The sequence below is a fragment of the Patella vulgata genome, chromosome 6 (genome assembly GCF_932274485.2).
Source record: "Patella vulgata chromosome 6, xgPatVulg1.2, whole genome shotgun sequence".
NCBI classification, from domain to species: Eukaryota; Metazoa; Mollusca; class Gastropoda; family Patellidae; genus Patella; species Patella vulgata.
In genome coordinates this window covers 50,705,876-50,732,911 of record NC_065884.2, presented here as the reverse complement: position 1 = coordinate 50,732,911, position 27,036 = coordinate 50,705,876, and the positions used below count along the sequence as shown (strand labels likewise).

General features: G+C 36.3%; 1 protein-coding gene across 1 annotated transcript in view; it reads right to left on the bottom strand.

The window, feature by feature from the left end:
* LOC126823605 (mucin-4) overlaps nucleotides 1-27,036 on the bottom strand; it is a 69,730-nt gene that overhangs the window by 25,435 nt on the left and 17,259 nt on the right. Inside the window, exons 2-12 of the mRNA XM_050552531.1 lie at nucleotides 17,967-18,164; nucleotides 16,988-17,143; nucleotides 16,502-16,649; nucleotides 7,983-8,085; nucleotides 6,977-7,124; nucleotides 6,306-6,506; nucleotides 4,796-4,990; nucleotides 2,851-3,015; nucleotides 1,973-2,209; nucleotides 975-1,161; nucleotides 50-195 (exon numbers count right to left, since the gene is read on the bottom strand). Coding sequence (XP_050408488.1) covers nucleotides 50-195; nucleotides 975-1,161; nucleotides 1,973-2,209; nucleotides 2,851-3,015; nucleotides 4,796-4,990; nucleotides 6,306-6,506; nucleotides 6,977-7,124; nucleotides 7,983-8,085; nucleotides 16,502-16,649; nucleotides 16,988-17,143; nucleotides 17,967-18,164 — 1,884 coding nt within the window. The remainder of the gene's footprint in view (nucleotides 1-49; nucleotides 196-974; nucleotides 1,162-1,972; nucleotides 2,210-2,850; nucleotides 3,016-4,795; nucleotides 4,991-6,305; nucleotides 6,507-6,976; nucleotides 7,125-7,982; nucleotides 8,086-16,501; nucleotides 16,650-16,987; nucleotides 17,144-17,966; nucleotides 18,165-27,036) is intronic.

Below are 27,036 nucleotides of genomic sequence, written 5' to 3'. Positions count from 1 at the left end.
GCTAATAGCTGTATTTATAATCTATAGAAATAGAGAATTTAATTAATACCTGGTAATGTGTTAGCATCGACTGTATATCTTTGATAAGATTTCTTGGTGTTGTCTACTATTAAATCATCACTCAAAGACCAAGTATACAATAACGTATCGTCTACACAACCAGCCACTAACTTAGTGTCAGCTATCAGATCAAAACTACAAAGAAAAATCAGATTATATATTTGTATACGCTTGCTCTGAATTCTGCTGGGAACCACGGTGGCTAAGTGAATAAGACATTGGCTTGTTAACCTGGAGGTCCCGTGTTCGATCCTTGCATTGCAGAGAAAATCCATATGGATTTTCCGGTGTGGTTTCCCCTTGTCAGAGGTGTAGGATGGAAGACCTGACAAAGGACAACTTATAGTCGTTCGGATGGGATGGAAACTTGAGGTCTTGGGTACATATTGACGTGCACGTAATAAATCCTTGACAGTTGGAATCTGATAAAAGAAAAGACTGTTGCTCCATTGTCTGGGAAATGTTTTCCCCCGCAGCACATTGCATGGCATATGTAGTCTTCATTTTTCTTGATTTTGCTGGAAGAACACATCTACACACTTTATGTTATTGGGTGGCTGAAGATCATAAGGTTTGCATTTGACAATGAAAACGACGGCCTGCCTAACCCCATGGGTTTAATAGATGTATTCCGATTGCCTCTGAAGACACATAACACGTCATGTAAGTTCCAAAATAGTCTGTGAAGTACTCATGGTATTCTTTGGGTATTATGCTTTCCTCGTAAAACACATATTATATGTTAGTTCCGAAATAATTGATCACAATTAATTGATCACAACATATAGGCTATAAAATCATGAGTCTAAAAAAGTGTGAGGATCTTTAAATACTACAAGTCCTGCTACTCCCCACTCTTTTGTTATGTTCTCAGTTAATATGCTGGGAAAGTGAATAATAAGTAAACACAATACCTTTCTGATACCCGAACTGTAGGTCCAACCGATGATGTGACGACGAGTTCTGGTGTATTTACAGCAGTTTTCTGTACAACATGTGTAACTGTAGTAGTTTGCGATAGAAAGTTTGTCACGGTTAAACTAAATGTATATGTCGTACCGGCAACTGCCGAGGCCAAGGTTACCTTACTAGTTTCCCCACCTGTCAAATAAAAAAAAAAAAGCTAAAATGTTAAAAGAAGAATTATTAGGCCTACTATCACCAAGAATTATTTCTATCATTAGGAATTATTGCTACCACCAACAATTATTAGGCCTACAATCACCAAGAATTATTTCTAGCACTAGGGAGAGAGAGAGAGAGAGAGAGAGAGAGAGAAATGGGGTTTAACGTCCACTCGACACAAACTAGGTCATTTCGGGACTATCTAGCACTAGGAATGATTACTACCACCAACAATTATTAGGCCTACTATCACTAAGAATTATTTCTAGCACTAGGAATTATTACTATCACAAAGAATTACTACTATCACCCCTGTTGAGGGAGTACATAATTAGCTTTTGTTGTACGGGTTGACATATTTTCCAAATTTTGTAAGATTCTTATAGGCCAACCTCAGTATGCTATTTTGTTTGCATGCATTTCACCGTAATTTCTTGAGATTCATATTTCTTTTAGATTCGCAAAACAGGCAAGTTCAATTTAATGAGGGGGCTAAAAATTCTGAAATAAATTATATATTAGTCACCACCCCACACCCAACTTTAAATCACGATTATTGTTGATATAATTGGCAGAAAATCAGATAAAGTATTCACGTTCTACTCATGTTTAAAACCATTTAACCGAACACTATTTTCTCTTTATCACATTATTTTTACATCATTTGATATGGCTATAAAAATATATATTACATAATTCCTCAATTATATATTGCACTAGAATTTCTTTGTTATGTTCTGTTAATAAACAGAACCATTATGTGTAAATGAATAAATGAACAACGTACCTGTAAGAGTAGTAGTGGGATTAACACTCCACGAATATGTCAGTGATCTACCCGTACTACTTCCAGCATCTAATACAATGTCGGCTATACACCCTCCTACTACCGATGGTCCAATAATAGTTACAGTTGGGGATAACGGGTTGTCGGCTGTAAGGACCGGTATATTTCCTGTCATTGCGATGGCTTCCGCCTGTCCTGCTTCTTTGATGGCATTTGCTTTAGGAACGACGTTATCACCTTTAAAATATGGATGCTGTGTGTTTATAAAAGGCGCAACATGTCAGATCAAAAATATTTTTTTTATTTTTTTATTATCAAAGATACATTATACAGGCGCTAAATCTGCCCATTAGAGATCTTTTTTCTTGTTTCAAGTGTTACATAAATTATTATTTAGACATTTATTTACATGGCAAGCCCATAATCAACATTCTGGACCAATAGAAAGTTGAGTGAATTATACAAAATATATACCATGTTTTCATTACACGTTAATAAGGATGTCGCTAGCTGAGATAGCCGCTTTGAAGAGCAGAAAATTGACACTTTGTTCATTATCATGGTAATGTTCCTTGACAATGAAGACTATTTTTGGCCAAAACCTATTTCATTACCTATTTTGTGTTCGACTATTGTCACATTAAGCCAAAAATTAGTGAACCAGCCAACTTCTGCTCACCCTTTAAAAAAAATTACGATTTACAGAGGAAAGCATTTGCTCATATTCCTAAAGATGGTGAAAGCATTTTGTTGACTGGAGAAATCAAAGGAATCCAAACCTGTGGAAGTGTTAGTTCAGCAATATGGCACCTCTTATCTGTAGATTAATCAATATATTTACAATATATCTTGCAAATTCTTTTCGTTAAGATACTTACCGACACTAAGTGAAGATCCTCTTATGAACAGTGTGGTACCAGAAACGAATGAACATACTGCATCGGCACCCAATGCTGTTACTGTTGCATTATCAAAAATATCAGAACATGCATCACGATTAGACATATCTACTGGTTTGCAAAATACCAGAAATACTGCATCGGCTAAAGAAAAAAAAGATATATATTAATAAACCCCCGCCTTTCTTGACTGATTGGAAGCGAACTTGACCACCTGTTAACTCTCCTGAACTGAGTGCCAGTCAGCCTTACATTGTCAGTGGACCCAATGCTGTTACTGACTTTTGAATTTAACTCCCTTGTGTCTATGTCTCACTGTAAAGCAACGTTGCTATGGCCCCCGTCGGTTGTTTTCTTGTGTAAATAAATGTCTAATCTACAGTCATAACAACTTAGTTCAGCTAAGTTGCATTGCATTTTCATTGCATCTCAGTATATATATAAAATCATTGGGATAATTCAAAAAATCTTTAAATTCTTTAGAAAAAATATCTTCTTGCGAATATCCTCAGACAAAAGAATACATGATAACACTTTAGCACTTGGAGAAAAATGATACACGTATATTAATACTGGTGTATCCCTGATCAGACCGAAACCGTATTGAGTCTTATACGGCCTCAAATCGCCCGACATATAGGCCTATTATGTGACAGGCAAGTTTGGGGTTGGTCTAAGGAGTTAGTTTCAGACGTAAGTGCTAAAGTGTTAAGGCCCTGCTCTATATCCATAGATGATTATCTTTCTGGAACACATTTGTCACTAGATCTATCAGCAAAAGGGTTGTTCACAATCTTGAACCCTTCTTTCTATGTCCTGAATACCCAATTGAGTTACTCTTATGATTTTGTGTTCGGGCCTAACGTGTAACATATATCTAAAGCGCTGTGATACTTTTCAGAGAAAATACAAACTTTTAGTTTGGGCTTGGGGGTAAGTCTTTATATTGACATGCACTGACTAGTTGTGATGGAATTACGTAGCCTATGCAGACGCTATACCTATAGGTACGAGCCAGGAATTCGGGTCGCCATAGAGTAAGATTTCAATTGCCAAACGGTTGGACAACTTTGAAGTTGCTTAACCCACGGGTCAGAATATCAGAAAAACGCATTTTCAAAATTATCTCGGGGAGGGCGAGGCCCCCGTGTTCGGAGACGATTGATTGGTTGTTGAAGATTTAGCTCAGCCACCTATGGTAAGATACATTGGGCCACATTGAAGATGCTGTAGCAGGAAAACGAGTTTACGGCAGTTAATTTTCTGCCGACGGTCCCGTCTCCGTGGACTTTCAACGATCGATTGGTATTCGAGTCATCCACCTAAGTTAGAGTATATTAGATCGCTTTAAAATTGACCCCATTCTTTTGGCGGCTGGTGGTGGGGGGTGGGGGATCTGTACGGTAAGCGCCGCCGCTTCGCCTCTCGCAGTAGACCGGACCGCCCTAACATTTATCGAGCTCGTACGCCCATGACTATACCTTCATCTTACCCAGTAAGTCAATATTTATTTATAGTAGCTTCAATTCCTGAATTCAAACGTTGATTTTGAATATTAGTTATTCTATCTTGAGCACAAGCTACCACTTCTTACAGTGAAAGGGGGCCGTGTTGCCGAATGGTCTACAGCTCATGTTTTAAGGTATGTCATTGAGTCAAGTGGCATGGTTTGATCCCATGCTTATACATGACAAGGAGTAGGGGCAACTGCCTAACCTCATGGGTTGCCCAGGCTCCTCCTGTTCCTTCCATTGCTAAATACCCCTATGAGCAAGCTAATCTAAGAAATAAAATTGTACCATATGTTAATTCCCGAAATGACATAGCTTGTGTTGAGTTGACTTTAACCCCCCCCCCTCTCTCTCTCTCTCTTGTAGTGGAATGATTGAAAACAATGCAGTAGAAGCTAGCTGGATATACTCACCGGTGTCTGTGAATTTAGCTTTAGCAGTAGGTGGAGACGCCTGTGCTTTGACTGTTACGGGACTACCGATTTTAACCACTTTATTCAAACTGAGTGAGACTTGTAAAGCTTGTGATTCTGCTGGATGGTTGACTGAACATGTAGCAGATGTGGCACTTGCTACTGTAGCATCGACAATATAATTCATTGAAGGACCTAAATTAAAAAGATTTTTGAAAGAAATAATTATAACAGAGAAATCCTAGGTATTTATCAGTGAATAAAACTAGTTAATTTGCTGTGGAAGGCTCTTGAAACCAGGGATGCTAATTAAATATTTTGTACGTCCAACATTTCAGTTGGGGTTAGCAGTGTCCAGAATTTGGTCACCAGAACTCGCTGCCCGCTCCAGTAAATAAGGTCATCAATAAGCTTCCATTCCCTTTAAGGGAATATTAAGAAACATTTCTAATGTTATGTAGCATACCGGTTTCTGAATAACGTTTATGATTAGTACAAAAAATAAGGTGGCCCTTACAATTTTCTATGTTTAATTCCCGTACCGGCTTCAAGTTTACGTCAGTAATATTATTCAATAATTACCTGCCTTCGTTTGTACAGCAAGATCGCGCGAAAGTGCAACTGTAGATGGGAGTTTCTATATGGAGTCTTAAAAGACGTAGTTTCATTACGGAAAATAGCTAATAACAGGCAGTTATTCGTATGAATATGTGTACGGAATACTTTGTTGTCGGTGAATGGAAGATAGTTAACTATTGTGTAATGGCAAGTTGACACCCTTTATTCTAGTACCATGCATTTGTATGAATCAGTGTGATATATTTTCAAATATATTTCAACATCCAGTTAGGGTTTTACTTTAACGTCCTACTTTTCTGTGCCAATTAAGATGATGGCAAAGTATTTCATTGGTAAAAGTCATCTATTTAAAGGGCCGATATCGATTATATTTTGGGGAATAAAACTGCTTAATTTTGTGTTAAAGGCCCTTAAAATTCTCTACCTTAGGGCCTAGCAACTAACTTAATATATGTGATACGTTTTCAAACAACTTAAACCCATCAGTCTTTATCTAGAAATCGAGACCGATGTCCCAAGTTGTATTACACGGTGTCTGGATAAAACCAGACTTTTATTTTTATAAAAAAAACAACGTAGGTAAAATTTACCTTTCGTTATCAAGTAAAGCACGTGCGCCATGCACTGTATAGTTCTCTAAAAGAGCGGCAATGGATTATCAGGTCACCCAACGAAAAAATTGACCCGAAATCTTAAAAGGGTTACGTGTCCGGATAAGCGGTTTTGAAGTTCACGTGCAAACAACTCAATAGTTTGAGCTTAAATTTTGAAACAAGGTAAATAACCATTCCTCTATATTTTGGTGCTTAAATTTCATACATATATGGACTTTTAGTTCTGAGACTCTGTTAGAATAGGGATGGTCCCTTTAAAGTGAGTAGTTTGATTTTAAAAGCTGTTTACATGAAATTTAATCATTTATTTGACCTACCAGAAATCATACAGAATGTGTTGCCTTCGCTAAAACCTGTTCCAGTTAAAGTTAAAACTTCGGTTTCATTTGTCATTCCTTTCGTAAACTCGGTTGGGGAAATGGATGTTAGTGCAACTGCCGTGGAGTCATAGACAACAATTGTCACATTAGAATCCGGTGCTGTACTGCCAGCAATCCGACAGAATAGCTTGTATTGCCCTGAAATGAAACAAATTGTTATTTTAGAAGCATATATAAAGGTTATCTGAATTTGTTATTGACACCAGGTCTGGATATAATGACTTAAGGTGTATATATGACAAAATATCAGGCTCTATAACAAACTAGTACTTGGTATTTTTTTTAACAGGTTTTAATAATATTAATAGAAAAGACAAATCACTGCATGACAAAGCCTGATTTTGTGTCTGAAATTGTCTGTGACAGGTGCCTTATTTCCTGTTATAATCACATACATTATGCCTTCTTTGAATTCCAGCTATTCGGACACATGCTCTTAAAATATTATTCTTGTTTGGAAAAATAACCCATTGTGATTGTCAAACATTCTGTTATATTAAATAGTAGGATTTCACAGTCTTACCCTAACACTTGCCTGGTGCATGTGCAATAGGGTGATGTGAGTAGTGGACATGTTCTGTGGTATTAAGCTAAATAAAGTGGTATACCTGCAGTTATAGTGGATGGTACTGTAACTGTTATATTTTGAGCATTGACTTTTTCTGTTATTGAAACAGGAACTTCGGGACCAGTCGAGGTTTTTACATAACATTCTAAGTTTGCTTTGTCTAAACCTCCACCGGCTACATTCAGAGTCTTAAAAAAAAAATTACATCAGAGCACACAGTTGGACAAACAGTAATGATATGTTTATATTAAAATAACTCAAGCAGTCATTGTGCTGGCGGTCTAATTTCAATCATGCTTCATGTTTAGACAGAGAGCGAGAGAGAAAGACATAGGGTTTAACAATCACTCAACACAAACTAGGCCATTTCAGAATTAACATATGGTAACAACATATTTTCAATAATTCGCTTGCGCGTAGCGGTCTTTAGCAGAGGTAAGAAACCAGGGGACCTGGAGAAAACCCACGAGGTTGGCAGGCCACCCTACCCAATGACAGACCGTTGTCTTTAGTGTACATTTTAGACCATTAAAGGCTCAATACCACTCTTGTTGTAACTGAATAATGTGTCCCAATCTTTATTCTGGTCAACAAATTGTACTATTTTAGAGTATTTCAATTAATTGATGATACAAATTTCACCTTAACACACCTTATTTAAAAATTTTGAAAAATTCAACATAATGGTTTGAAACGTCTAACGTAAACCTTTTCAAATGAAACTTCGATTTAAAAATATTTTCGAACCCTCTGGACAAGTAAAATAGGATGTAATGGATAATTTACACAACAGGTAGGACACTTAAACATCTAGTACTTAGATAGAGATATTATTTATTTTCTGGAGCTTTCAAGCCAGCAAGAGTGTTATTGTCCCTTTAAGCCACCCAATCACTCTTTCGGATTAAGAATATAGTACTAGTCCATATAGTACTAACGTACACGTTATTGTCCTTCTGAGATCACAAACAGGTCGTGTACTGGAGGACAGAATTTGGCTTCGGAACTTTTGTACTGACTAGAAACCGCATTAGTTATATACTCACTGATTCGCTTGCTGATGGTATATGATCTGGCATCGCCATGGAAACCACTAAACAGGTAGAACCATCACCACCACAAACATTACAAGCATCAATAACTTTTCCTCTGAAAACCCAACAAATGCCAATAATTCATTAAGATGAAATTATGATTGTGGCCAATATATAAAAAATACATCCTACATTCTCCAAAAAAATATTTTGCTTCATTTAAATTTTTTTTTGCTAAATCATTAAACCTGTAAGAACGGTTACAGATGTATTTATATGTAGTGGCAGGGGCAGGATTTTCCAGTGTGTGTGTGCACACGCACGCACGTGCGCACCCACCCACACACATGTGCGTGCGTGTATGTGTGTGTCGTGTGTGCGTGTGTGTGATGGTGTGTGTGTGTGTGTGGGGGGGGGGGGGGTCATTTCGATAGGATCTTTAAAATTGGTGAGGATAGGCAAGCAACCTTACTCCCCAAGGATCGACCTGTGACTTAAAGAGATAAAAGTCATTCATTAGACCACTGCCTTTCCCCCAACCTTCAGACAACACTGTAATTAAACATGCAGTTGTAAGTACGATAAAATCAAATCAGAATAAAAATATAGAGAGAGGAATCCAAAACTATTTGAATAATATAAAGTTTGACATGATCCAAGTCATAATAAAACAGTAAAAGATGGTTTTGTGACGCACACAATTCTACTTAGTTTATGTTTATATAATGTCATCTTATTGATAATCAATAGTTCTAAAACACAAGAGCTCATGCATTCCTAAAATAACAGATATTTTTCAATTGAAAAGTGTCACGAAACGTTTCAGTTGAAACCAATGGACCAGATAGTATCCGTGAGATATTTGTTATGTAGTACATATGTTAGTCATAAAATGTTAAAGTGAATCAGTGGCTGAGTAAGTATGACACTTGGTCACTAACCCGGAGGTCCTGGGTTTGGTCCAAGTTTAAGCATGGGATTTTCCAGCCATGGTTTCCCTTTGGAAAAGTGTATGATGGCCCGCCATTTTCTTTCAGATATCTAAAAATACATAGACTATCTACACCATTGGGTATAACTGCAGTATTAAGCGGTATTAAAACATTTCATTTATAAAATGCAGATATTTTAAAAAAATAATTTATTCATATATCTAGTATTAAAACATTGTCATTAATGTACACCCTGAAATTTGTTAAGGGAAAACGTATATTCGTTTTGACATGCACGTTACAGAACCGTTGACAGTTGAAATTCGAAATAGTAGTAGACCGTAGCGCCGCTGTGCGGGAAGAATTTCCCTTATAGCACACTGTATGGTGTATGCCCGTCTCCATTAGCCCAGTCGGTGCAGTAAATTAGGACATTAAATGACATTTTATGCCATTTAATTTCTCATAATATCAAGCCTTAAGCCATTGACATATCTTGAAATTTCCGAACAATCCAAAAAGTCTGCATATAGAAGAAAAATTGGGCAAGTTGGTGTTTTCTATTCAACCTTCTAGCATAGTGATGCGGCAGCTATGCAGAAAATCCTAATTTCAAACTGAACACTAAACTGAGTTAGTTAACATCAATTTTAAAATTCATTAGAAGTTTAATCCAACCAAATTAAATTAAAATAAAGATGGAAATCAGCAGGATTGTGGTCCTTTAATGACATTTTAAAACATTTAGGAAAAAACTGCACCGAAAGAAATCAATGTAAACATTTTGCATGATGTTTATCATGTAAAACGTGACATGACAACGGAGGATGTATATATTTCGCAATATTATCGTTATACCTCCTGGGAATTATCACATGTTACATGTAATATAATATGTTTATATACTCTACATCCATGAACAATGCAGAGTGTGTGATTGAAAATAGTTTATCATAAAACAAGAGCATCGGTACCGCTGCAATATAAGTCCACCTTCCTGGGGGTGGGGCATGCACCAAAATAAATAATTGCTGTCTTTACGTTATATGAAATAAATATGCAATGTTCCAAAATGAGCCATTCAGAATTGCAACCTGCAGACGATAAACACAAAAATTGAGCGTCGTGGCTCTGCCCCTGAGGGTTGGATATGGAACAATATAAATAGGTACAACTCTATGATGGTTCATGCCGAATTTGATCCAAATCTGTTAATAATTGCAACCTGTAGATTATTTACAAACAATATATTGACAAAAAGTGGGTGTGGCACCACCCAAGCGGGGCGGACCATGCACCAAAATCAATAGCTGCCGTCGTTACGGTATAAGGTATAAGTATACCAAGTTCCAAGATAATCCATTCAGAGTTGTGGCCTTCAGACGCTAAACACAAAAAAATGGCGTGACTCTCCCCTAGGGGTCAGGGCAAGCACCAAAAGCAATAGTTGCCGTCCTTAGGCAATAAGGAGGAATACATATGTCATGTTCCAAGATCATCTTTTCAGAACTGTGGCCTGTATACGATAAACAGAAAAATTGGACGTGGCTCTGTCCCTTGGGGGTCGGAACATACGCCAAGTTCCAAGACAATCCATTAAGAATTGTGGCCTGTAGGTAACACACAAAGACAAAAATTGACGTGGTTCTGCCCCTGGGGATCGGGCATTCACCAAAAACAATAGGGGTCATCCTTAGGGTATAAAGAAGGGGTAAGCAAAGTTAAAAAAGAATCTGTCAAGAATTGCAGCATGTAGGCGACACACAGACACAAAAATTAAATTGGACGTGGCTCTACCCAAAAATTCTTTGGGTATAAGACGATCCATTAAGAATTGCAGCCTGTAGGCGACAACCAGTGGCTACCAGGCAAGATAGGTCCACATTAAAGCTAATCCCACTTAACACTGCTGTAAAGGAAGCAAATTTCTGTTCCAAATTATGGCTGGTCAATAGTCGGATTAACAACCAATAGCTAACTGCGTAACAATATCATTACGCTTTAAACAGAGCTCCAAATTGGACCAAATATGTTTACATAACGTTACGTCATGACTCACGATTTTATTATGCCCAATTAACCAGTGCATAGCAGAATATTTCTATCAACACGGATACAATGTAAACAATACTGTATGGAGACGAACAATACTTTCACCGTTTTGAATACCTTAATCACTGTCCAAAGTTTTAGGGAAGACCCCAGCTTAAACGAAGGGCTGTCATGTTGCTGTACTTGGGATATATTTGATTGAACGGGAAGAATAGACACACTGGCAATGGCCAGAGAGGGATTTCTTGGGCCATTGATTTAGGAATATGATATCGACAGGAACCAAGATCTCTGGGTTATAAAGTTTCATCAAAATCGGATCAAAATTGTGACTTCTAGAGGGCCCACAACCTTGATATACCATATATTATTTACACTATTTGATACATTCAAACGTTTTTTTTAAATCGGATAAAATTGTGACCTCTAGAGGGACCACAAGCGAAAATGCGATTTTTCGTACAATCAAGGGCCATAATTCAGGTTATATGCGCGAATATCGAAAGGAACCAAGATCTTTTGCTTATAAACATGTATTTCAAGTTTTATCAATATCAGATGAAAATTATGACCTTTAGTGTGTCCACAAGCTAAAGAGTGATTTTCGTACAATCATGGGCCATAATCCATGAAGTTATAGTCCGATATATGCCATAATCGAAAGGAAACGAGATCGTTGGGAGATAGACCTATATGTTAAGTTTCGTCAACATCGAATAAAAATTTTGACCTGTAGAGTGTCCACAAACAAATTGTGGACGGACGGACGTCGGGACGGACAAGGGCGACGACAATATACGTTCACATGAAAATGTGGGGGTATAAAAATGATTACAATCATGGTGACATAAGTCTGCTATGGATGATTAACTCATTTGTATCTATCAACATCTGTATTAAGATCAAGATGGCATCTAACCTAAAGCCTAGTTCACAACCCGCCTTACGCGACACTACGGGCAGTCTACGGGGAAAGTAAAGGCCTATTAGCCCTTTGGCACATGGAGGCTTTTAGGTTGGATGTAGTTAATCAATAGATTGTCATGTTTTGTCTTTGTTATTGAAATGTTAATTTTGGTAACCGATAACAACAAACACTAGATCAATATACGGACTAAAAAGACAGTGCTTCTCATTGGCCATTGATATCTGGTGTCTTTACACTACAAACACAATAAGTCTTTTTACCAATATAATTGTCCTAAACAGTAAACGAATTATAGAACGCAATTAACTTCTTTCCGCCATTTACGAACGGATGGCTGGAGAACATATAATATATCTACGTACCGTGATGTGTTCTAGTACCAGTGGTTCAAAAACAACAGCGTTGATTGAATGGCATGGCAACGAATATCAGATTTAATATCATCAAAAGCTTCTGCTATGACTATTTTATGATATCACATACGCATTGGTAAACAAATACAAAAGAACTAGTATATCATATTTCATGAGAAACTTTCTCAGAATTGAACGCATGTTTTAATAAATAATGCATATTATATTTTCTTGAAACTTTTTCACCAATTATTAGTATTGTGTAAGCTATTCAGTAGTTTTTCTCGTGGATATTCAAACAAACAATTGATTGCATTACGGAAGATTGAAGTATCTGGCATTACTTTCGTTCTGTTAAATCGCTTTGCTTTCGTTAAATGAAGTGAAATGGGGCTTTACGTCTTACTTATTTGCGCCAACTGGATTTATGCAGAGTGCTCTGGAGATCTTTAACATGCTGTCAGGCGTCAATGGTATAAACGGTACCACAGTTTTTCGCACCATCCAACAATTAGATTTCCGTTCTGCCAGGTCATCGTGTCCTGCACCACCGACAAGGAGAAACCGGCTGGAAAATCCTGAGGAACTCTTTCGGCTAAAACTGTGGTGAAACCCGAGACGACTTGGTTAGTGAACAGCCGGTTCCATACTCCATGTTCTACAGTGTCTCCCCGGTTTTGCTAAACTTTGCAGAACACTTGATACCACTTCTGTTTTGAATTAGAATAGCTAACACACTTTTCTTGTACTGTTTAATATCAAATGTGATAGAATGATTTACAAACAAAATCGTCTAAATCCTCCACCACAAAATGTACTCACAACTGCAAATTGTACCTTTATCCAGCACTTACCCCAATAACTCATTTTCGACATTCTGCGCTCTATATAACTTTTAATCTATACTACCATTTCCATACGGGTAATTATAAACAATTACATAGTTTTATCTTAATGTAGCTTTTCCACAAGAGAAATGGAAGTCTATGGTTCAGTCTTATGGTCAAAGAAATTTACGAAAATTGCGTAAGGTCATGGGCATCGGTTTTATCCTAGTTTATATTTTATCCCATCTGATTTATTTTATCCTAGTTTAATATTTCATTCTTTCTGATTTATTTTATCCTAGTCTTATACTTGTTGTTTATTTTATCCAAATTTTATGCCTTTTGTTTCATTTCATCCTAGTTTACTACTTTATTCTTTTTGCTTTATTCTATTCTAGTTTTATACTTTATTCTTCCTGATTTCTTTTTCCTAGTTTAATATGATTTTTTTTTTAATTGTTATGTTTATTTTATCTTAGTTTTATACCTTTTATTTTATTTTATCCTAGTTTACTACTTTATTCTTTTTGCTTTATTCTATCATAGTCTTATACTGTATTCCTTTTTGTTTTATTTTATCCTAGTTTTCCACTTTATTCTTTTTGTTTTATACTTTGTTCTTTTTGTTTTATTTTATCCTAGTTTTCCACTTTATTCTTTTTGTTTTATACTTTGTTCTTTTTGTTTTATTTTATCCTAGTTTTCCACTTTATTCTTTTTGTTTTATACTATCCTAGTTTTCGACATTATTCTTTTTTATTTATCCTAGACATATTTCATTCTATTTTTAAACTTTGTTCTTTTGGTTTTATTTTATATTAGTTTTATACTTTATTCTTTTTGTTTTATTCTACCCTATCATTTCATCCTAGTTTTATTTTATTCTAGTTTTATATTTTGTTCTTTTTGTTTTATTCTATCCTAGTTTCTTTTATTCTTTGATCTTTTTGTTTTATTTCATCTTAGTTTTATACTTTATACTTTATCCTGCATTAATCCTTTAGTTTTCTTTTATTCTTTTTTAGTTTATTTTATCCTAGTTTTATACTTTATTCTGTTTGTTTTATTCTATTTTAGTTTTTTATAAATTAAAATTCCATCCTAGTTTTTATACTTTATTATCTTTGTTTAGTCTTTTCTAGTTTTATACCTTAATTCGCCTCGCTGCACAGATTGATTTTTGCCAGTCCAAATTCAAAACTTCACAGTCTAGTTCCCCATTTTTCGTTCTAATTTTCTATCATAAATTTCAATCAATAATACTATTTCCACACGGTTAATTATAAACAATTACATATAGTTTTATCTTGATATAACTGTTCCACAAGAGAAATAATAGTCTAGGTTTTTATTTATCAATATCTTAGAACAATAATGTTCGTTGATGGATGTCTATATTGTCGTATTTACAAAGGGTTGTAGATTTTATTTTGTTTTCTTGTCAATACACACCTCATGTATTTCATAAATAAGCAATGAGAAACATAGAGCTTTTTCTAAATTAGTCTTATATTCAAAGAAATTTACGTAAACTAGCTAAGGGAGGGGGAGAAATGGGGCTTACCCTCAACTAGGTCATTTCGAGACTAATATGGTAGAATGTTTTTCCATAATTCGCTTGCATGTAGTGTCATTAGCAGTGTGGGTGGAGGGGGACCCACGAGGTTGGGCGGGTAACCCTACTCTATGTTACACACAAGCATGCCACTTGACACAGTGCCATACCCAAAAGTTCCTATGGTAATAGGTTATATACTATTCAAAAAAAGTAGGGGATATTTGATTTTGGGGGCATAATACTAAAATATGCAAATGACTACGAAAAAAGTCACTATAGAACCTAACAGAAGAAACATTTCCAGTTACATGTGACGCCCAAACGCACCAATAGCTACCGCACGGAATGCAGGTGATGCTTGGGATCATCATGGGGGTCCAACCCAAGATTTGCACGACTCTGACTTTGAATGTTACAGTCATTGTGGCATTGAATTCCAGGGTGGAAACATCAGTTTAATTGTTTTAGTGACCAGAAAACAAATTTTGATATGCGTCGGCTTACCCAAAATGAAAGGTTACGTGCCCTTGGCATGCTACAGATCGGCACAACACAGGCGGTTGTGCGCGGACGATGAATGTTTCTCAGTCTGTCATAAGCAGGCTATGGTCCAGATACCGTGATACACAATCTGTACAGGACAGACCACGCTCAGGTCGACCAAGGGCGACAACTCAAGCCCAGGATCGATTTATCCGTACCTTGGCCTTAAAAAATCGTGTCATCACAGCAAATCAGATCAGAGCTCGTCTTCAAACAGACACTGGTGTGAGAGTGAGTGGCCAGACGATTCGGAATCGACTGCATAGGGGTCACCTTCGCGCCCAACGTCCTCGCGTGATCCCTTGTTTGAGAGATCATCACATTCAGGCAAGACGTCGTTGGTGTAGGGATCGTCAACACTGGGATAATCGACGCTGGAGCAATGTGATGTTTTCAGATGAGTCAAGGTTCACTGTTGATTTTTTGGACAGACGTAGGAGGGTGTGGCGTCGTCGAAACGAGCGCTTCCAAGACGTTAACGTCATCAGACATGATCGATTTGGGGGTGGTTCTGTAATGGTGTGGGGAGGCATCACTGTTGCTCGAAGAACGGCTTTACATGTTGTTGCAGGGCGTGTTACAGGCCAGTACTACCGGGACAACATCTTGGCAGTCCATGCTGTGCCGTTCGCACGATGTCATGGCCGCCGTTTCATCTTCCAGGATGACAACGCAAGATGTCACAGGGCCAGGATCGTTACAGGTTACCTCCAACAACAGAACATCACCACATTACCTTGGCCAGTACTGAGTCCCGACCTCTCCCCCATCGAGCATGTCTGGGACATGCTTGGACAGAGGTTACGTCAACGTCAACAACGTCCTGCCAATGTCCAAGAACTTGCTGCTGCGTTGCAACAGGAATGGGACAATCTGGACCAAAATGACCTTAGACGTCTCATTAGGAGTATGCCACGTCGGATCAATGCTTGTTTGGCAAACAGAGGAGGATTTACCCGTTACTGACTTGGTTGTGATGCTGTGGTAACTTTGCTGTTTGACCCCGGGTATCATTTTACCCTTATAATGGTCAATCTGTGCCTTACTTAGTCTAACGATCATTTGGAATAAATCGATGAATGTGAACTTTATTTCATTTTGTCATTTGTTTCTTCGTCAGTTTCATTAGGTGACTTTAATAACACTTAAAAATCAAATATCCCCTACTTTTTTTGAATAGTATATTATAAATCGGTAAGAATAAAATATATGTAATAATATGAACTCATATTGTTTCTTGATAATAACGTTATAATTGACTGAAGTTATTATTCTATAATTTCTTTGTGCATGTATGTATATCTGTGAACTAAAAAGAATATAAATACTAAAACTGACCCGTTGGGAACATTTTCACAATCACTACAAGTTGAGTTGTCACCTGAACACACACCACATGCATCTTTACCAGCTGAACTAGGTTTGTTTGTCTGTCCTGCTGTACATATACCACAATCGTTCACTACAGCCATTGAACTTACTTGAGCTTCAAAATGAAATGGAAATTGTTTAACAATCTAATAATTATTGTCTTAATTCGGTGATTCAAATTACAAGAGCCAGATTCTGACCACAAGATCAAACATCAGGCAATTCGCCCCTTTTTACGCACATTTTCAACAATAGCATAGCATTTAAAGATGATTGCATACCCCCCCCCACCCGATTTCCTCTTACATAAATACGCCAAACTGCCTGATAGGAATAAATCACGGAACAAACTATTCTGTATTAAATATTCCCATACTGAATCTGTGGAATTTTGAAAAAACAAAATGAACGCAATATAATATTTGATGTTATTTCAACATAATTAAATCCTACCTGGAGTGACACAATCTCCATTACAGTCTTTGAATTCACTGCCATATAATCCACTGTATGGTGCTCTACAGTAGTTACAAGTATCCAAAACAAAAGTACCGTCACATGTATTACTGCAATCTCTAGAGTAGTTGCTTGGCTTACCAGTGCTACCACCTTGAAAATATATATAAAAAAAAACAAAATAAAAAACCCAATCAAAGAACCAGTCTTCATCAATTATTCTTTATAAGAATCACAACTAAGTTTGTTTTTTGCTTCCGAATTTTTCACTAACTGCTTAATTTTTATTCTTAAAATTCTCGACATCACATGCACACTCTTTCGAAATTCCACAGACGTTGACGTCCATACTTCTATTCTCGGTTTTGGCCTCCAAAAGTTGATTTTAACCTTAAAATCTTTACATTTCAGATTTATGGGTTCCGTTGTTTTGGTCGAAAGCGCCAAATAACTAAAGATACCCTTTGTCTGCATATCTGTTGAATAATCTAAGTTCTTGAACGGAAGAACCATAAAATAACCGTAATAATTCTTGAATAGTATTAAAATGTCCTTGGCTTGAATAACTATTGAATTATGTTTAAATTAAAGATACTCTTGTGGGGAGGGAGTACAAACAATACTGATTAATGTTATAATTGAAGATGCTCTTAGACGGACACACCACGGGATAATCTCATCATTGGAAATCCCTTTGTAGAAATGATTATTGATTAATGTCATAATTGGAAATGCCTTTTGTATAGGAATCACTATTGAATAATCTTAAAATTGGAAATACCCTTTGAAGAAGCCACTATTGACTAATCTTAAAAATAAACTCTTTGTAGAAGCCACTATTGACTAGTATTCGACCTATTATTTAAAATGTTTTGGTCTGGCAGGCTAATTGCAAGTACTCTTGGCCGGAAGCACCATTAAATTAAATATGCACTTGTTCTAAATGACGATGAACTTTATAGATCAAGAATCTTACCAATGCATTCATCTGAACAGCTAGTATCCATATATGCCGTTCCATTACAGGTACCAGCACAGTCAGTAGCATTTCTATAATTGGCAGCATTTGTACACATTCCATTACAATCATCAACACCATGGTTAGCTGCTTTACCTGATGATCCACCAGTACAAAATCCACACCGATTCTTAGTTTCACCAGAGGCACATCCATCTGCAAATATCAAATACATCAAATTACAGTATACAGAAGACGTTGTAGAGAACACTGGTTTAAATGGCATTGTTCCAAACAAATCTGGTGCTAAATTAAACAGGGAAATGATTATGGGATTTAACGTATTACTTTTCTGCTCCAGTCATGTAATGAAAACAGCTAGACATACGCCACGCAGTGAGCCATGGGATAAATTTTGCCGGGTTCTTTTACGTCCTCGTCAGTGTGTACACGTAGGATCTAGTTTTATCGTCATATATATTATGACGCCTTGGCGAAAAACGAGCTACATAATTGATAAGGAGAAGCCAAAATCCCTGGACAGAACTTAATAGTTCCTTCCATCTCCTTTATTAGCCCTGCAATGTATGAAGGAACCTTAATCTTGACCAAATTGGCCATGACCCAATTGAAGGAATTGATAGATTTATCTTTATCTAAGATTGGTAGCAGGCCAAAAATACGGCCAAAATCGATTCAAGAGAAGGCGAAAATTTACTTGTCACCTGCACCCGACGATGCCTTCATTTGTATACCGAAAAAATCGGCTAATTTTCATGCTTTAGGATAAATACGCCGTATTATTTTTTCAATGCTCGGATTTTAAAGAACGTTAAATAGGCACTGCGAGGAACAGTATCTAATCAGTGTCTAGTCGTTCGGATGTAACGAAAAACCAATCCGTGGTGCTGCTGTCCGTTCACAATTTCCCTGATATAGCACACTGCATAGCGTATGTCCGTCTTCAATAGCTCTGTAATTAGTGCAGAAAAGTAGAACGTGGAACTTCTTTACATTTAATCTATTCATTTTATTCGTCAGCAGTGTGGTGGGGTGGTTGCAGGAAGGGGACAAGATTCTGCAATGGCGCCTCAGTGGGATTTAGCTGTCGCAAGGTCGCGAGCAAACCAGTTATGTGTCTGTGAAAAGTAAGCCCCTATGCGGGTGTCAAAGGTCAGCTTATTTTTACGCTATTGAACTATTTTACTGTCAAAATCGTTTACAGTTATATCCCTATATCACGATTAAATCCACAGTTACTAAAAGCATAGTCAAAAGAGTTGCTAAGTCTACCTTTTCGCTTAACACTGCCAATGTACGAAACCTTACAAACGGCTAGGTTAGAGGTACTTTTGTTAACAAGTTGTTGGGATTGATTTACATATTTTATTAAAATACCAACGCCCCGAAACTTTGGTGGGTTCGACAACTTTGCGTGAATGTAAGAACAGTTTGAAAATTCGAGTAGTATTTACATCCTGCATTTTATTTCATGTTTAATATTAATATCAAAATACTTGACATTTGTTTGTTGACTGTCACCTTTTTACCACAGTTCATTTCAAATTCGCTGCTTTTTACTTGAGTTTGTCTTGTGATTAATAAGAACCTATTAGCTATATTTATCACCCAATAATACATTCTGCAGTAGATATCGCTTGTGTGATATATTTCATAATCTACTGCGATATCTCCTTGGAGATATCGCTTTACATGAATTTGATTGGTCAGATGAAAAGGAACTACTTTTTTTATTTTCAAAGAACAGTTCATTTCTTATTAAAATATAAAGGACTTTGCAATGGTTGAATTGCTGTCAAAAAATGAGGTATCACTACGCCGTAATGGTCAGTAAAAGTGAAATCTACAGCAAAGAATTATATTTATCTATTTGTGCATGTAAGAAGGGATTGGGTGATAAATAAAATCTCCTACTCGTCTTTTTTGATATCAAAAAATATCAATATTCGTTGATAAAGTAAAAAAAAACTCGGCAGAGCCTCGTTTTTTGTTACTTTATCAACTTGTGTTGATATTTTTTGATATCAAAAAAGACTGGTAGGAGATTCTCTATATGTACTGGATAATACTCCAGGGTAACTTAGCAACGATAACTATACACGAGATTCCATTATTTGTTTAAGACAAATATTGATTAAATAAATTCCAGTTAATATTATGTTTATTGTGGATGGACTTTTTGTGGGCTCTGGTATATGCGCTTGATAAATGTGGCGTAGGAAAAAAAACTCTTGTGCCTAATTCCTTTGGTGCTCAAAAAAGGGTGTTTAATTTGCTTCATCATTAATCCGGGGATGAGTCTTGTCAACAAAATACTTTAGCTTTGCAAATTTAATTTCCATGGTTACGTCGGTCATACGAGAGAGAGAACTTTACCGGAACTGTAGCGTTTCTCGCTGCTTCTTTGTTCGCTGTTGGTCCTCGGTTTTTCACAGCATCGAAACGATAACAGATCAAGAAGTTTAGATGGCTGAACAGGTCAATATAAGTTTAGACGGGTAAACAGATTACCTAATTTAGGGCGATCAAATATATCTTCTAGAAAGTACGGTTAGTGCTAATTACTACACTTCAAAAAACATAATCTATAATGAGCTAATCTTGTCCCTTTAAAAATGGGATGTTAAGGCGAAAGAGAACTTTCTATCCTACTACAACCCTGAAACAGTCCAAGAATAAGTTGTTGTGAAATATTACGGTTGAATACAAAATATATACAAACAATACCAGTCCAAAAAAAAAAATAAATAAAATAAAGAAAAGATAACAAAAAAAGAAAAAGAAAATAAAGGGCAGAGACAATTAGGGTTGAAAACCTTTCACGCAACAGAATGCACAGTGACTTTTGTTGTTGATTTTATAGATTTAAAAAAACAAATCAAGGTTAACAGAGTGCTTTCATTGTCTTTAGTTTTGCGTATTTACCGATACTAAATAACTTGAATAAATTTTATTTAATTTCAATCTAATTAAAATACAGATCTATATTTCGTTTCGTTTTTTTATACTTTCGATAGCCTACACTACATGAAGATCTGACAAGTTATAGCGATAGGTCACGTCAGTGGTCAAAAGACCGACTTATGACCCTATGACGTCAGACATTTGATTAACCAATCAGCATTGATGTTACTAGTGGATTACCCACAGTTCCGTGAAAAACACGCCTAAAGCTCGCCCTAACAGACCGTTTCATTGGCTTATCCCTGACACCATTCAGAACACGAGTTAAATAACAACTCTTCCAGGTCCAAGTGTAGTAAAGACAAGTAAAACGAAATTTTGAACTATAAAAACGAAACGAAATAGGATCTGTGTATTAACCAGATTGATTTAATTTCTACTTTACCGCGATTTTGCAATACATTTTAAAGACAATAAATAGTTACCGGGTCACGTGTGAGTCGCCCGTCGTTAAAATAACAGCGGCGGACTCAGTAGTTGAAATTCATTTTTTTCTCCTACTTTCATTTAAAGGAGCTAAATCGCTAACATTTGGGACCTAGAAATTGACAAAAGTAGGTCGCAACACATATAATACTGTATTATGAATGTATATAAACTGATTTACATTCAATGGTTTCCGTTTATACTCCAATTTCAAATCAGTTATGTTCGGCGAAATAAGCCAGCAGTCTCAAGCGAGTGCAAATTTCTAGCGTCTGGTTATTCCAGTCTACATACGCCGTTTGATTTGGTGCAATGTGTCTAACCTCGTCCCTCGAGTCTCTCGATACAACTGGGTCTGAAGCGCATTATGGTACACGATTTGTGTACCAATGGTAAAATGTTTATTTTGTCTTAAATTTTGGGTATCAAAAGCCATCTTTTTCCGGTAAGATCACAACATGAATGTTGATTTAATTTGACAAATAAATCGTGTTTTCAATGTTGAAGATTTTGGATGATATTGAGTTAGAGACTTAGCTACTTTAAGTAAAGTCAGAAGACTCAGGTGCGAAGCATCGTCAACATTTTGGCATCACATCAATCGAATCCTGTACATGCATGGAAATATTGTCTCATAGTCATAGCTTCTGATTTTAGAAAATTCGCGCGTAATTCTCATGACTCAAGCAAATTTCGATACTGTTTTTTCCAACTCTCATGTTGATAGAAAATATAACCACCATAATATCATGCATATCGACAGAAGTTCATGGATATCTTGTTGAGTCTTTCTTTATACAGGAATATTTCTTCTGACTTCTGATTAAATTTTAATAAAGCAAAACGTGGATAGTATAACTACTTGCGGAAGATTTCATGGTAGAATATCATATTTTTATTGTAGCTGATTGGTATCATGTCGTGATGTCGTGGTGTCGCCCTTCATAAGGCGACAACTCGATAACCCAATAACCCAACATCACGACATTATAACCCGACACCACGACAACCCGACAACCAGACATCACGACATTTTTAACCTGACAATACGACATTTTCACCCGACACCACGACATTAAAAATGTCGTAATGTCGCGTAAAATGTCGTATTGTCGGGTTAAAATGTCGTGATGTCGTGATGTCAGGTTGTCGTGGTGCCGTGATGTCGGGTTTCGTGGTGTCGGGTTGTTGGGTTGTCGTGGTGTCGTGATGTCGGGTTATCGGCCATATTCTTCGCATTACTATGATTATGTACACTGATCCTGGTGTTGGTCAAGAAAGTTTTCCGGGATTTTGCAGCGTGGTTTCTCCCTGTCGGTAGTGCAGGACAAAGGGTCTGGCAATATGCAGTGTCTAGTATTGTAGATGGGACAAAAATCAAGCTCCTGTGTACACATTGGCGGACACATAAAAGAATCCTTCACGGCCCATTGAAAATTTCCATCATAGCACTCTGCATGGCGTATGCCTATCTTCAATAGCCCGATTGGTGCAGAAAAGTAGGAAAATTGAATAAAATGAAATTGTGTTTAACGTCCTGCTGTTCTGCTCTGACTGGGCTAATGAAGACGGGCATACGCCAACAGTGTATTGTGAGGGAAGTTGTAATTCAATATAAGAGTAGGCCGTAGCACCGCTATCCGGGTAAAGTTTCCCTCATAGTATAGGGTATGTCTGTATAGGGTATGTCCGTCTCCATTATCCCCAGTTGGAGCAGAACGAAATAAAATGTTCTGCTCCGACTGGGCTAATGGAGACGGGCTAACATCATTCAGTGTGTTATGAGGGGAAATTTTGAAGGTCGACACCACGACATCACGATATGATACCAATCAGCCACCGTACTGGGATGTTAAGATAATTTCCCAGTACATCTCAGAAAATGTCGAAGAATAAGCTGTTGTGACTGAATACAAAATATATAATAACAATTCCCATCACAAAAAATAAAGGCAAAAACAATGAAGGGTAAAAGATCCATATGCAACAAATCGATTGAATAATATATTTATGTCACTAAGCAACAGAATACACAATGCCGTGCTTTTGTTGTTGATTGTACTGATTTCAAAATAAAAAATAAAGGTTCACCAAGTTCAACTCTTGTTTTCTTATATTTGTATACTATTTACTGTAGTACAAAACTCAATGAACCAATAAAAATTCAATAATAACTAGACACAATTACATTAACATTTTATTGAACTCGAAACAAGCCCCACATAATATACCCACGACACACTTGATACGGACAATTTGAATACTTCAAATACGTTCCTTTCGGAATGCAGTCGTACAATAACGGGATCTATAAGTTTTTATTTACACGTACAGAATCTGTACACTATTGTTATCTAAACAATGGCTGGTAATAGGTCGATAAATGTTTTAAAACCATAATCAATAAAATCCATATTTCACTTTGTAAAACAAATCAACACGAATTGGTTGCTGACGTAATTGAAGTCCTAGAACATTTCCAGTGTCTGAGTCATAGCCATAGTGATGAACATAACCTACTTAAAAGTAATCAGTTTATTAAAGTAGAGCGATTATTTATCATTATTAAACATAATTAACAACTTTAGTTCTAAAATAATCAATATTAAGTTATATACGAAACTCAAAACATGACATTTGCCGGAATTAAAATCCTTGAAGGTTGCCGGTATCTGCGAAAAATCAAAGATGTCAACGCGTGCTTACTATTCCAGCATGCAGTAATTTTTCAGAACCCACATGTCAAATCCGAGTTTTTCTTTAAAGCCCCATGTCAACTTTGATAAAATCAGCAAAGCTTTCAAACGGAAAAAAATAAAAATAAAAATAAAAATAAATAAATACAGAGATGGTCGATGCCGATGAACTGGACTAATATCAGATTGGCCTCACCAATAATTCTGCACTTCGGAATTTGCCGGGAGAAACCAAAAGAAACCCCCCTACAAAATATTGATGTAGCACTTTTGGATCTTTTATGTTCATCTTGAATTCTCTTTCGTGACTAAAATTACAACTACAGTTCAGGTTCCTTTTTATATTTTTATTGAAGTAACTAGAAGGAAGTGTTAGTCACAAATTTTCCTCGTTCACAAATAAGTATATGGCTGATATGACAGGCTGTACAAATTCTCCCCCACTCTGTTTTATAGGGCTTACACCCCTCATTGGTTTAAGTCATAGACTGACCACAGTACTAAATTCTAAATATGGAATATGCACAACCCATACCTGGCATGGACTTATTACTTAATTGGTCAATAAACACATTCCATTATTATTAGTATCCCGACCATGAAGATGGAATATGACAAATGTGTATATTAACCTATAGTTCAATTCATGTATCATAAAAATCACAGATATCCGGTTTTACCTGACAAAATCTTTTGTTTTAGTTTTAAACAAGTATATGTTTTGGTAGATGTGTCTATCCCGGCATTTTTTTTAAATTTTATTTTATAACAAAAAGCTCATCAAGAGTTGATAATGGTATTTAGTGCCGTCATAGAGATTTAAAATCTTTAACTAAAATATGGCGTGGGCAGTGATCCGTTATTAATTAACAAAAGCTGATCAAAATGAAATGTGCAGTGATAACACACATTTTGTGCATTAATGAAATGATACTTTCTAAAATATTTGTTCGAATTTTGTTACCTTGCTCTCGTCTAACGAAGGAAAGGATATTCCGTATTCTTATTTATGCGCAAAGAGGATGCGTATTATGACAATGGTAAGCCCTTGGGCACGCTACAACAGTGAAGAGTCAATTACCTCTAATTTTTTTCTCTTTCATGCTCTGGAAACAAAAGTTACCAGGATTTTTTTTCTGTATTTGAAAATGTAATTTATGTTAATTGAAGGAATTTCTGTAAATTACAGGAAAATTTGTTCCCGTTTTTTTCCGGATTCTGTTGTTAGAGTGTAGATACACACATCTAAGATTTCAATTATAAAAGTAATCATTAGTCATAACCATGTTTTTATGTGGTAATCATAATACTCTCGACCAGTAATCAGACCACACTGATCAGCAGTGAATTTTCGCAAGGCCGCTAAAATCACTGATAAGGATGACATCGATGCGACTTAATGAGTCCCAAATATTAACTTTTTTCTTCCGTCAAATTAAATTCTAAAACATTTTTTACATTTATTAGAAAAATAAATAAAGACGTTTGAATTGTTTGTAGGTAAAAATCATTTCCTATTTAGTGTAAATGGGTATTAAAATAAGTAAAATTCACCATTTAGCCCGAATCAGTAACGTCTTATGTAAACAATGCATGTGCTATTGAGCCAGTGATTGACGCCGCGTGATGTGACGTCACGTGTCGAAACCGTCATCTGTTACAGAGATATTAGAAGATCTCTGTGAAGCAGTTTGGTAATAGACATGTGTTACCATATATAGTTAGAATAATCTTTGGAGCCAAAAACGACCAGAACAAGGGATGCCAAATGGTATAGTTAACCTTTTTTCTTATTTTATGCCCTGTCGGATTTCAACACAATGCATTTTAGTTTGAATCTAGTGTAAATACAAGAATGGACGCTACATCGTCAAATACTGCGTTTAGATATAACAAAATGAAAAAAAATGTTTTTTATTAATGAAATGTGGATAGTTTTCTTATCATGGATTATATCATGATGGAAAATAAAACGAAGAAAACGTATGTCCAGTTTCCGTTAATTTTTGTACACAGAATATGCTCACCTTTTAGCACAGAACAAAAATGGATGCCGGACAAAAAATGGATGTCGGGAAGTTAAATGAGAAAACTGATTTCAGTGAGCTAATATATATTCATCCCAAATGTCGGTAGTGGTCCAAGAAATCACAAGTCCCGCCATTTACACATATCCAACGAGATGTCATTTTGACTTCAGATTAGATAATAGATACTAGTAGGGTGCGTGACCCTGGTCGCGCGGATTGGGAATTGGAGACCAGGCCCCGAGTTCACAAAACATTCTCAGACTTAAGTTAAGAATTTACTGAACTTTAAATCACTGTTTATGAGAAATATCTTCGATCCAGAAACATAAAACTTTGCACATAGTTTCTTATTGATGTATTTAATACATTATAAAGGTCTATATTTTAGTTAACAAAAGGCGAACAATTTTGAGTAAATTCTTAACCTAATTCTGAGAATGCTCTGTGAACTCCGGGCCAGTTCTGGTACCATTTTGACATCTTGTTCGGAAAAGGTAAAATATAGATTATGAAAACGTCTGTATTCAGGAAACAGGCGTTGCCATGCAAGAGACGCCAACATTTTGCAAGAGATGGACAGAGAACAAGTTTTTCGTACAATCAGGTATCATAATCCAGGCTGACACGGTCCGAAGTATCGACTGGAACCCAGAACTTTGGGATATAAACATATAATCGGACAAGATAAAAACGTGATTTCTCGTAAAATTGGGGGTCATAAGACGGGAAATTAGGTCTGATTTGCGTGAATATCAAAAGGAACAGAGATATTTGTCGGTAATGAAATATTTACAATACACTAAAATCTGATTAAGAGTAACAACTCGTTATGTAATTATCAGAAAATCATTGGAATTTGTTTGGCCCATGCTAACGTATATACAAAACACTTAATGTCATGTATTTAGCTGTTCAAGTTATCAAAAATCATTGAAAATCAATATACTTGTT